Source organism: Engystomops pustulosus, chromosome 4 (genome assembly GCF_040894005.1).
Source record: "Engystomops pustulosus chromosome 4, aEngPut4.maternal, whole genome shotgun sequence".
Classification (NCBI taxonomy): Eukaryota; Metazoa; Chordata; class Amphibia; order Anura; family Leptodactylidae; genus Engystomops; species Engystomops pustulosus.
The window spans coordinates 188,882,861-188,895,219 of record NC_092414.1 but is presented as its reverse complement, the minus strand read 5'-3'; the positions used below and the strand labels follow the sequence as shown (position 1 = coordinate 188,895,219).

Here is a 12,359-nt window from a genome sequence, read left to right as displayed (position 1 = left end):
AAGCTGGACATGTGGCACGAACTGGCGCTGTACGCCTTGGAGGTTCTTGCCTGCCCTGCCGCTAGCGTCTTGTCCGAGCGGGTTTTCAGTGCAGCTGGTGGCATCATCACCGATAAGCGTACACGCCTGTCGACTGACAGCGCTGACAGGCTGACACTTATTAAAATGAATAAAGGCTGGATTTCTCAGAATTTCCAATCTCCACCAGGTGAAGGAAGCTCAACCTGAATAATTGATCCACTCCTCCTCCTCCTCCTCATTTTCCTCCTTCTCCTCCTCTTTGTACAGTAAAGCAGAGGAAAATGGCTATTTTTTGACAGGGCCCACTGGCTCTTGCTATAGTACTTCATGCATTTAATTTTTCTGGAGGGCCACCTACCCGGTCCTCTGTTTGAAACAATTTTTGTGAGTGCCACATACAGGCACTCAATCTATTCCATTTTTCTGGAGGGCCACCTACCCGGTCCTCTGTTTTAAAAAATTTTTGGGACTGCCACATACAGGCACTCAATCTATTCCATTTTACTGCAGGGCCACCTACCTGCTCCTCTGGTTTGAACAATTTTTGGGACTGCCACATACAGGCACTCAATCTATTCCATTTTACTGGAGGGCCACCTACCTGCTCCTCTGGTTTGAAACATTTTTGGGACTGCCACATACAGGCACTCAATCTATTCCATTTTACTGCAGGGCCACCTACCTGCTCCTCTGGTTTGAACAATTTTTGGGACTGCCACATACAGGCACTCAATCTATTCCATTTTACTGCAGGGCCACCTACCTGCTCCTCTGGTTTGAACAATTTTTGGGACTGCCACATACAGGCACTCAATCTATTCCATTTTACTGGAGGGCCACCTACCTGCTCCTCTGGTTTGAAACATTTTTGGGACTGCCACATACAGGCACTCAATCTATCCCATTTTACTGGAGGGCCACCTACCTGCTCCTCTGGTTTGAAAAATGTTTGGGACTGCCACATACAGGCACTATCCAAATTAAATTGTCTCCATAGCAGCCTCCACACGTTGTCTCCATTGCTACCTCCAAAAGTCGTCCATATAGCTGCCTCCATACATCGTCCCTTTATCAAACGAGGTGTGTCAGGCAGAAATTTGGGTTGTTTTCATGGATTCCACATCAAAGTTGTTAACTTTGTCGCCACCCTGCTGTGTTATCCACAAAATATACTGGCAAACTTTTACCATTTAGGGATATTATTTCAGCGCTTCTTGCGCATCTGTTTACATTCCCCTCACCCGGCATATCCTAAACTTATAAGAACGCTACTACACTTGATCTTATACAAAAGGTTCTTAGAAGTGCTGTTTGGGGAGTAGCCTAGAGACAGGGGCTTGGATTGGCGAAAGCTCGCCTGGCAGCGGAACGCCAGCTCCATGCGCATCATGCGCTTCTTGCGCATCTGTTTACATTCCCCTCACCCGCCATATCCCAAACTTATAAGAACGCTACTACACTTAACTTGGTGCAGGCTGGGACCGAGTCTGACCCTGGGGCTGGTCATATACTGCCGACGCAGAGAATTGCGGGGCCTACCTCGGTCCAGGTCTCAAAGGCCTACTATACCTCCTCCCACCCCTCCTTCACCTCCTCCTCCTCCGAATTACCATCCGTGGGCATGGCGCCATCAGTCGGTAGCTCTAGGCACAGCAGCAGTGCCGTCGCTAAGCGACAGCAGGCGGTGCTGAAACTGCTGAGCCTAGGCGATAAAAGGCACACCGCCCAAGAGCTATTACAGGGCATTCCACATCAAAGTTGTTAACTTTGTCGCCACCCTGCTGTGTAATCCCCAAAATATACTTGCAAACTTTTACCATTTAGGGATATTATTTCAGCGCTTCTTGCGCATCTGTTTACATTCCCCTCACCCGCCATATCCTAAACTTATAAGAACGCTACTACACTTGATCTTATACAAAAGGTTCTTAGAAGTGCTGTTTGGGGAGTAGCCTATAGACAGGGGCTTGGATTGGCGAAAGCTCGCCTGGCAGCGGAGCGCCAGCTCCATACCAAGATCCAACTAACATAGTTTTAACTGCAGCACCTTTAATCTACTACTAGTTCACTGCCTCCATACATGGTCCCCTTATCAAACGAGCTGTGTCAGGCAGAATTTTGGGTTGTTTTCATGGCTTCCATGTTAACTTTGTCGCCACCCTGCTGTGTAATCCACAAAATATACTGGCAAACTTTTATCATGTACCGATATTATTTGAGCGCTTCTTGCTCACCTCCTTTGGTTCCTCTCTGCCACCCATTGGTTTGAAGCCTGAGTCCATTTAGGGTATGTCGCCATGACACTCTCTAGCCTGCTGCCGCTGCCTCTGCATGCCGTCCCCTATAGTGTCAGGGTCAATTATTGGATGTTTTAGATGCTATCTAGCTTCATTCGGTCACTCTGTCATTGCCATGCTGTTGCCCATAATTTTGGCATAATGGTGCGATTATGCAGCCTCAGAGGCATCCATGCATGCTGCCCCTGCTGTTTCCTGTCCATTTCCGTGGTGTTTCCATCCTTTTCTGAGGTTCCCAGGTGTTTGGCCAAGCTTCCCTGTGCAGAGCCTTGGTCCCCTTGAAAAATGCTCGAGTCTCCCATTGACTTCAATGGGGTTCGTTATTCGAGACGAGCACTCGAGCATCGGGAAAAGTTCGTCTCGAATAACGAGTACCCGAGCATTTTAGTGTTCGCTCATCTCTATTATAGATGTTTGAAGATGAGGAGTGAAAAAAGGAAATAAAAAAACATAAAAGGGCCAGGTCGTTAAGGGATTAAACTACCCAAAAAGCTTGATAACTAACACTTCTGGAATGTCTGCTTTATGTTGGTATGACTTTCTATGCATTAACTCATTTTTCACGTAAGGGGTTAAATACCTAGGATCAGAGTTTTTATGATACGGGTTGTTAGTGCTGGGCTGCAATGACACAGCCTGACACCGGAACTTGCGGAACCCGATGTCCCACAATCTTCTTCTGACGCTCCAACATCAGAAGAAGTTCCTTTAGTGAATCGCGGCACAATGCATTCCGGACGGACAATGCATTCCAGTCCTTCGGGAACTCCGAAGGACTGGGTAAGTAATTGTACCCCTTGGGGTTAAGGTATTCTAGTTGGCCATGAAAACCAATCAGAGTTGAGCTTATATTTTATAAAAAGCTGTGGGAAAATGAAACTTGAGCTCTGATTGGTTGCCATGGACAACTAGAAGAGTTCTGCTCTCAGACACTTCTGATAAATCTCCCCCATAAAGCCTTACCTGAAGACATCAGTTCCTGAAGGGTTCACATTGGGAATATAGTAATTCTGGTTTTCAACAGAATTTAAAGTGTGCAGTCATAAGATGTTAATGAAAGTTGTTGATTTTGAGGTGTACAAACACGTCTTGCATCATGAGGATTGTCAGTAAACTTTCAGTGGATGCACTTTGTTTGCATTTCATATTACTGGGGCCACCTGATGTCTCCTACGCTCCCTGTTGCCTTAGGTGATCCTGGAGCACATAAAAGTGCCAGACAGTAAATATATACTTTATATTACATTACTCTTAACTAGAGATGAGCGAGCACTAAAATGCTCGGATACTCGTTATTCGAGACGAACTTTTCCCGATGCTCGAGTGCTCGTCTCGAATAACGAGCCCCATTGAAGTCAATGGGAGACTCGAGCATTTTTCAAGGGGACCAAGGATCTGCACAGGGAAGCTTGGCCAAGCACCTGGGAACCTCAGAAAAGGATGGAAACACCACGGAAATGGACAGGAAACAGCAGGGGCAGCATGCATGGATGCCTCTGAGGCTGCTTAATCGCACCATTATGCCAAAAGTATGGGCAACAGCATGGCAATGACAGAGTGACCGAATGAGGCTAGATAGCATCTAAAACATCCAATAATTGACCCTGACACTATAGGGGACTATGCAGAGGCAGTGGCAGCAGCGGCAGGCTAGAGAGTGTCTTGGCAACATACCCCAAATGGACTCAGGCTTAAAACCAATGGGTGGCAGAGAGGAACCAAAGGAGGTGAGCAAGAAGCGCTCAAATAATATCTGTAAATTATAAAAGTTTGCCAGTATATTTTGTTGATTACACAGCAGGGTGGCGACAAAGTTAACAAGTTTGATGAGGAAGCCATGAAAACAACCCAAAATTCTGCCTGACACAGCTCGTTTGATAAGGGGACCATGTATGGAGGCAGTGAACTAGTAGTAGATTAAAGGTGCTGCAGTTAAAACTATGTTAGTTGGATCTTGGTATGGAGCTGGCGCTCCGCTGCCAGGCGAGCTTTCGCCAATCCAAGCCCCTGTCTCTAGGCTACTCCCCAAACAGCACTTCTAAGAACCTTTTGTATAAGATCAAGTGTAGTAGCGTTCTTATAAGTTTAGGATATGGCGGGTGAGGGGAATGTAAACAGATGCGCAAGAAGCGCTGAAATAATATTGGTAAATGATAAAAGTTTGCCAGTATATTTTGTGGATTACACAGCAGGGTGGCGACAAAGTTAACAAGTTTGATGTGGAAGCCATGAAAACAACCCAAAATTCTGCCTGACACAGCTCGTTTGATAAGGGGACCATGTATGGAGGCAGTGAACTAGTAGTAGATTAAAGGTGCTGCAGTTAAAACTATGTTAGTTGGATCTTGGGATGGAGCTGGTGCTCCGCTGCCAGGCGAGCTTTCGCCAATCCAAGCCCCTGTCTCTAGGCTACTCCCCAAACAGCACTTCTAAGAACTTTTTGTATAAGATCAAGTGTAGTAGCGTTCTTATAAGTTTAGGATATGGCGGGTAAGGGGAATGTAAACAGATGCGCAAGAAGCGCTGAAATAATATTGGTAAATGATAAAAGTTTGCCAGTATATTTTGTGGATTACACAGCAGGGTGGCGACAAAGTTAACAAGTTTGATGTGGAAGCCATGAAAACAACCCAAAATTCTGCCTGACACAGCTCGTTTGATAAGGGGACCATGTATGGAGGCAGTGAACTAGTAGTAGATTAAAGGGGCTGCAGTTAAAACTATGTTAGTTGGATCTTGGGATGGAGCTGGCGCTCCGCTGCCAGGCGAGCTTTCGCCAATCCAAGCCCCTGTCTCTAGGCTACTCCCCAAACAGCACTTCTAAGAACCTTTTGTATAAGATCAAGTGTAGTAGCGTTCTTATAAGTTTGGGTTCTGGCGGGTGAGGGGAATGTAAACAGATGCGCAAGAAGCGCTGAAATAATATTGGTAAATGATAAAAGTTTGCCAGTATATTTTGTGGATTACACAGCAGGGTGGCGACAAAGTTAACATGGAAGCCATGAAAACAATCCAAAATTCTGCCTGACACAGCTCGTTTGATAAGGGGACCATGTATGGAGGCAGCTATATGGACTACTTTTGGAGGCAGCTATGGCGATGACGTGTGGAGGTAGCAATGGAGACAACGTGTGAAGGCAGCTAAAAAGACGACGTGTGGAGGCTGCTATGGAGACATTTTAATTTGGATAGTGCCTGTATGTGGCAGTCCAAAAAAGTTTTCAAACCAGAGGAGCAGGTAGCTGGTCCTCCAGAAAAATTACATAGATTGAGTGCCTGTATGTGGCACTCCCAAAAATTGTTTAAAACAGAGGACAGGGTAGTTGGCCCTCCAGAAAAATTAAATACATAGAGTACTATAGCCAGAGCCAGTTGGCCCTGGCAAAAAAATAGCCAGTTTCCTCTGCTTTAGTGTACAAAGAGGAGGAGAAGGAGGACAATGAGGAGGAGGAGTGCATACATTATTCAGGTTCAGCTTCTTTCACCTGGTGGAGAATGGAAATGCGGAGAAATCCAGGCTTTATTCATCTTGATAAGCGTCAGCCTGTCAGCACTGTCAGTCGACAGGCGTGTACGCTTAACGGTGATGATGCCACCAGCTGCACTGAAAACCCGCTCGGACAACACGCTAGCGGCAGGGCAGGCAAGAACCTCCAAGGCGTACAGCGCCAGTTCGTGCCACATGTCCAGCTTTGAAACCCAGTAGTTGTAGGGAGCTGTGTGATCATTTAGGACGATGGTATGGTCAGCTACGTACTCCCTCACCATCTTTCTGTAAAGATCAGCCCTACTCTGCCGAGACTGGGGACAGATGACAGTGTCTTGCTGGGGTGACATAAAACTGGCAAAGGCCTTGTAAAGCGTACCCCTGCCAGTACTGGACAAGCTGCCTGGTCGCCTACTCTCCCTCGCTACTTGTCCCGCAGAAGTACGCCCTCTGCCGCTAGCGCTGTCAGAAGGGAAATACTGTTTCAGCTTGTGCACCAGGGCCTGCTGGTATTCATGCATTCTCACACTCCTTTCCTCTCCAGGGATGAGAGTGGAAAGATTTTGCTTGTACCGTGGGTCCAGGAGAGTGAATACCCAGTAATCTGTGCTGGAATAAATTCTTTGAACGCGAGGGTCACGGGATAGGCAGCTTAGCATGAAATCTGCCATATGCGCCAGAGTCCCAACGCGCAAGAATTCACTCCCCTCACTGGCCTGACTGTCCATTTCCTCCTCCTCCAACTCCTCCAACTCCTCTTCTTCTGCCCATACACGCTGAACAGTGAAGGACTGAACAATGGTCCCCTCTTCTGTCTCGCCAACATTCTCCTCCTCTTCCTCCTCATCCTCCTCCACCTCCTCCGATATGCGCTGAGAAACAGACCTAAGGGTGTTTTGGCTATCAACAAGGGAATCTTCTTCCCCCGTCTCTTGTGACGAGCGCAAAGCTTCCGACTTCATGCTGACCAGAGAGTTTTTCAACAGGCCAAGCAGCGGGATGGTGAGGCTGATGATGGCGGCATCACCACTGACCATCTGTGTTGACTCCTCAAAGTTACTCAGCACCTGACAGATATCAGACATCCACGTCCACTCCTCATTGTAGACTTGAGGAAGCTGACTGACCTGACTACCAGTTCTGGTGGAAGTTGACATCTGGCAGTCTACAATCGCTCTGCGCTGCTGGTAAACTCTGGATAACATGGTTAGTGTTGAATTCCACCTCGTGGGCACGTCGCACAACAGTCGGTGAGCGGGCAGTTGGAGGCGGCGCTGCGCTGCCCTGAGAGTGGCAGCATCTGTGCTGGACTTCCTGAAATGCGCACAGATGCGGCGCACCTTCGTGAGCAAATCAGATAGATTGGGGTATGTCTTGAGGAAACGCTGAACTATGAGATTTAACACATGGGCCAGGCATGGCACATGTGTCAGTCTGCCGAGTTGCAGAGCTGCCACCAGGTTACGGCCGTTGTCACACACAACCATGCCTGGCTTCAGGTTCAGCGGTGCCAGCCACACATCAGTCTGCGCCGTGATGCCCTGTAATAACTCTTGGGCGGTGTGCCTTTTATCGCCTAGGCTCAGCAGTTTGAGCACCGCCTGCTGTCGCTTAGCGATGGCACTGCTGCTGTGCCTAGAGCTACCGACTGATGGCGCCATGCCCACGGATGGTAATTCAGAGGAGGAGGTGGAGGAGGGGTGGGAGGAGGAGGAGGCATAGTAGGCCTTTGAGACCTGGACCGAGGTAGGCCCCGCAATCCTCGGCGTCGGCAGTATATGACCAGCCCCAGGGTCAGACTCGGTCCCAGCCTCCACCAAGTTAACCCAATGTGCCGTCAGCGATATATAGTGGCCCTGCCCGGCAGCACTCGTCCACGTGTCCGTGGTCAGGTGGACCTTGTCAGAAACGGCGTTGGTCAGGGCACGGAGGATGTTCTCTGACACGTGCTTGTGCAGGGCTGGGACGGCACATCGGGAAAAGTAGTGGCGGCTGGGGACCGAATACCGAGGGGCGGCCGCCGCCATGAGGTTTCGAAAGGCCTCGGTCTCTACCAGCCTACAGGGCAGCATCTCCAGGCTAAGCAACTTGGAGATGTGGACGTTGAGGGCTTGGGCGTGTGGGTGGGTTGCACTACACCTCCTTTTCCGCTCCAGCGTCTGGGGTATGGAGAGCTGAACGCTGGTGGATGCTGTGGAGGATCGTGGAGGCGAAGATGGGGTTTTCGCACGGGAGGTGTTTGGGCCGGGGTCCTGGGCAGGGGGCTGACTAGCAGATGACACAGGGGAAGGAGCAGTGGTGTGCCCGGCCGGAGGTGAACGGGCTTGGTGCCATTGAGTGGGGTGTTTAGCATTCAGATGCCTGCGCATACTGGTGGTAGTTAAGCTAGTAGTGGTGGAACCCCTGCTGATCCTGATTTGGCAAAGGTTGCACACCACAGTCCGTCGGTCATCCGGTGTTTCTTTAAAGAACCTCCAGACTTCTGAAAATCTAGCCCTCGCCACGGGACCTTGACTACGGGCAACATTTGGCGCTGATGCACCAGCTCTGGCCCTGCCTCTCCGTCTGGCCCCACCACTGCCTCTTCCAACCTGTTCTGCTATAGGACTCGCCTCCGTCTCAGAAGCACTGTGTTCACCCGGCCTATCAACCCAGCTTGGGTCTGTCACCTCATCATCCTCCGATCTCTCAGTCTGCTCCCCCCTCGGACTTCCTGCCCTCACAACAACTTCACCACTGTCTGAGAACCGTGTCTCCTCATCGTCCGACACCTCTTTACACACTTCTTCCACTACGTGAATAATGTCATCATCACCCACAGACTGCGACTGGTAGAAAACCTGGGCATCGGAAAATAGCTCAGCAGCAGCAGGACAAGTGGTTTGTGACTGTGGGAAGGGTCCAGAAAACAGTTCCTCAGAGTATGCCGGTTCAAATGCCAAATTTTGTTGGGAGGGGGCAGACTGGGGGGAAGGAGGCTGAGGTGGAGGAGCTGGAGGAGTGCCGATTTCGGTGACATGGGTGGACTGCGTGGAAGACTGACTGGTGGACAAATGGCTAGAAGCATTGTCCGCAATCCACGACATCACCTCTTCGCACTGTTCTGGCCTCAACAGTGCTCTACCACGAGTCCCAGTAACTTGAGACATGATGAACATAGGGAGTGTACCTCTGCGGCGTTCCCCTGCTCCCCCATCAGCAGGTGGTGTCTCACCCCGCCCAGGACCACGGCCTCTGACCCCTGCAGTAGTTGGACGCCCACATCCACGCCCTCGTCCTCTACCCCTAGCCCTCGGGTTAAACATTTTCCAAATTAAAGTGTAAACTTGAAAAAAAAAAAATTTTGTGTTTATTTTTTTTTATTTTTTTTTTATTTTTAACAAAACGATGCTATCCTATTGCTATGGCTAGTTTCTAACCTACACTGACAGCACACAACTGGATTTTGTGCTTTGCAAGATGAGTTTGAGCTATAAAATGAAATACAGCTAAAAAAAAAAAAAATCAGCAGACTCTGCCTAATTCTACTCAAACCCCTAATAAATTGTCCCACTTCGGTGTTTGAGGTGGATATGCATGTCACTAAGAGCTAAACACAACGGTCGCAGGTCTCCCAGCAAATTCCTCACAGTATGGTACTAGCTGCACTACTAGTGCCAGCAAGCCCAGCCACAAGCAAACAAAAAAAAGGAAAATATAACGCTATTGTAGGCCTAAGTAAGCCGTTGGGGTTCTCCTATGGCTATTTTGTAGCCTACAATGAAAGCACACTGCTTTGCAAGATGAGTTTGAGCTATAAAATGAAATACAGCTAAAAAAAAAAAAAATCAGCAGACTGTGCCTAATTCTAATCAAACCCCTAATAAATTGTCCCACTTCGGTGTTTGAGGTGGATATGCGTGTCACTAAGAGCTAAACACAACGGTCGCAGGTCTCCCAGCAAATTCCTCACAGTATGGTACTAGCTGCACTACTAGTGCCAGCAAGCCCAGCCACAAGCAAACAAAAAAAAGGAAAATATAACGCTATTGTAGGCCTAAGTAAGCCGTTGGGGTTCTCCTATGGCTATTTTCTAGCCTACAATGAGAGCACACTGCTTTGCAAGATGAGTTTGAGCTATAAAATGAAATACAGCTAAAAAAAAAAAAAATCAGCAGACTGTGCCTAATTCTAATCAAACCCCTAATAAATTGTCCCACTTCGGTGTTTGAGGTGGATATGCGTGTCACTAAGAGCTAAACACAACGGTCGCAGGTCTCCCAGCAAATTCCTCACAGTATGGTACTAGCTGCACTACTAGTGCCAGCAAGCCCAGCCACAAGCAAACAAAAAAAAGGAAAATATAACGCTATTGTAGGCCTAAGTAAGCCGTTGGGGTTCTCCTATGGCTATTTTCTAGCCTACAATGAGAGCACACTGCTTTGCAAGATGAGTTTGAGCTATAAAATGAAATAAAGGTAAAAAAAAAAAAAATCAGCAGACTCTCCCTAATTCTACTCAAACCCCTAATAAATTGTCCCACTTCGGTGTTTGAGGTGGATATGTGTGTCACTAAGAGCTAAACACAACGGTAGCAAGTCCCCCTGCAAATTCCTCACAATATGGTACTAGCTGCACTACTAGTGCCAGCAAGCCCAGCCACAAGCAAATAAAAAAAAAAAAAAGTATAATGTTATTGTAGCCCTAAGAAGGACTGTTGGGTTCTTGTAGAATCACTCCTGCCTAACACTATTCTAATAGAACACCCTAACACTATCCCTGCAGCAGCAGCAGCTCTCTCCCTAGCGGCATCCAGACACAGAATGATCCGAGCAGCGCGGGCAGGGGCTAGTCTATTCCAGGGTCACCTGATCTGGCCAGCCAACCACTGCTATCGACGTGTAAGGGTACCACGTCATGCTGGGTGGAGTGCAGAGTCTCCTGGCTTGTGATTGGCTCTGTTTCTGGCCGCCAAAAAGCAAAACGGCGGGAGCTGCCATTTTCTCGAGCGGGCGAAGTATTCGTCCGAGCAACGAGCAGTTTCGAGTACGCTAATGCTCGAACGAGCATCAAGCTCGGACGAGTATGTTCGCTCATCTCTACTCTTAACCCCTTAAGAGGGTCATTTGTGCTTTGATGACCAAGGCCAATTTTTCAAAACCAGCACGTGTCACTTTATCCAGTAATAACTTTAGAAGGCTTCAACTTTCCCAAGTGTTTTTAAGTTTGTTTTTTCATGACATTTTGTACTTCAGGTAAGTGGTAAATTTTGGTTGATTTATTTATGATTTATTTCTGAAAAAAAGGTAAATTTGGTAAATATTTAGAAAAAATTAGCTATTTTCAAAATTGAAAATGTTCTGTTTTTCAAATTCATTGTTTTATTACCAGAATTAGTTACTAATATTTACCATATCTCAGCTTTGTGTTGGCGTCATTTTATAAGTGTCCTTTTGTTTTTTTTTAAGATGCTAGAAAGATCGCAAATCGAACAGCAATCTCTCAAATTTTCAAGAAAATTTTAGAATGAGACCATTTTATTTCTATAGGGGTTTTGGAAGTTCTGGTAATAGAAACCCGCTACATATCACCCCGTTCTATAAACTTCACCCCTCAAACTATTCAAAGCAGCAGGTAGGAAGCTTGTTAACACTTTATGAATTTTACAGACCTATAAAAACAAAATCAAAGTTTAGTTTGGAATTCACTAATACTCATCATTAATACATTCATTTGGCGCCAAATTTACCCACATAAACTGAATAAACGTAGGAAATGCATCTAGGAATATATTGTGCAGTTTCTTACGAGTAAGAGGACCCCCAACATTTGGAAGTAACCTGGCACATGCAAGGCCCGGAAGGTAAGGAGCCGTTGAGCTTTTGTAGGGCAGAATCTGATAGATTCACGATCACGATCAAGTGGAGCCTTTGGATTGCGTTTCAAAACGCAACCAAAATTCCACATGTGAACGTGGCCTCATGAACCACAAACCTCTTATCCCAGAGAATTTTTAAACTTTTTATCATGTGATATAGGGGACATTTTAACCCCCTTGAAGAGCTTTTTCCTTTTTTACTTGTTTTTCGCTCCCCACTTTCAAAAATCAATGGGGCTCATTTACTAAGGGTCAGTCGGGTTTCCTGACGATTTCCGATTTGCACCGAATTGCCCCGTGATTTTGGTGCACGCAATCGGATTTTGGCGCATCGGCACCGGCTTTCACCCGACGGATTCGGAAAAACTGCGGAATTTAAAAAACGTTTTGTGTCGCAAGATCAAGCACTTACATGCACCGGGAAGAAGAAGGTGAACTCTGGCGGTCCTCGGCGCAGCAGCGACACCTGGAGGATTTCGAGCGCACGACCTTAGTGAATCCAGGCAGACCCGAATCCTCGTGGTACAACGTGGGATCGCGACTGTACTGGGTAAGTAAATGAGCCCCAATAACTTTCTTATTTTTCCATGTACAGAGCTGTATGAGGCCTTGTTTTCTGCATAACAAATTCTACTTCCTAGTGATAGTATTCTATATTCTACCCCGTGTATTCGTAAAATTAAAAAAAACGCATTTG

At 47.2% G+C, this 12,359-nt stretch overlaps 1 protein-coding gene across 5 annotated transcripts in view; it reads right to left on the bottom strand.

The window, feature by feature from the left end:
• LOC140125727 (nicotinamide N-methyltransferase-like) overlaps nucleotides 1–12,359 on the bottom strand; it is a 53,745-nt gene that overhangs the window by 30,309 nt on the left and 11,077 nt on the right. Inside the window, exon 1 of one of the 5 annotated variants that reach the window (XM_072144580.1) lies at nucleotides 3,282–3,413. The exons of 3 other annotated variants lie outside the window; for them this stretch is intronic. Coding sequence is in view for 1 of the 2 variants with exons in the window: in XM_072144584.1 (XP_072000685.1) it covers nucleotides 3,282–3,291 (10 nt within the window). In the remaining variant the exon portion in view is untranslated. Of the gene's footprint in view, nucleotides 1–3,281; nucleotides 3,414–12,359 lie in introns of those variants that run through there. One more of the 5 variants, XM_072144584.1, reaches the window with a different exon arrangement.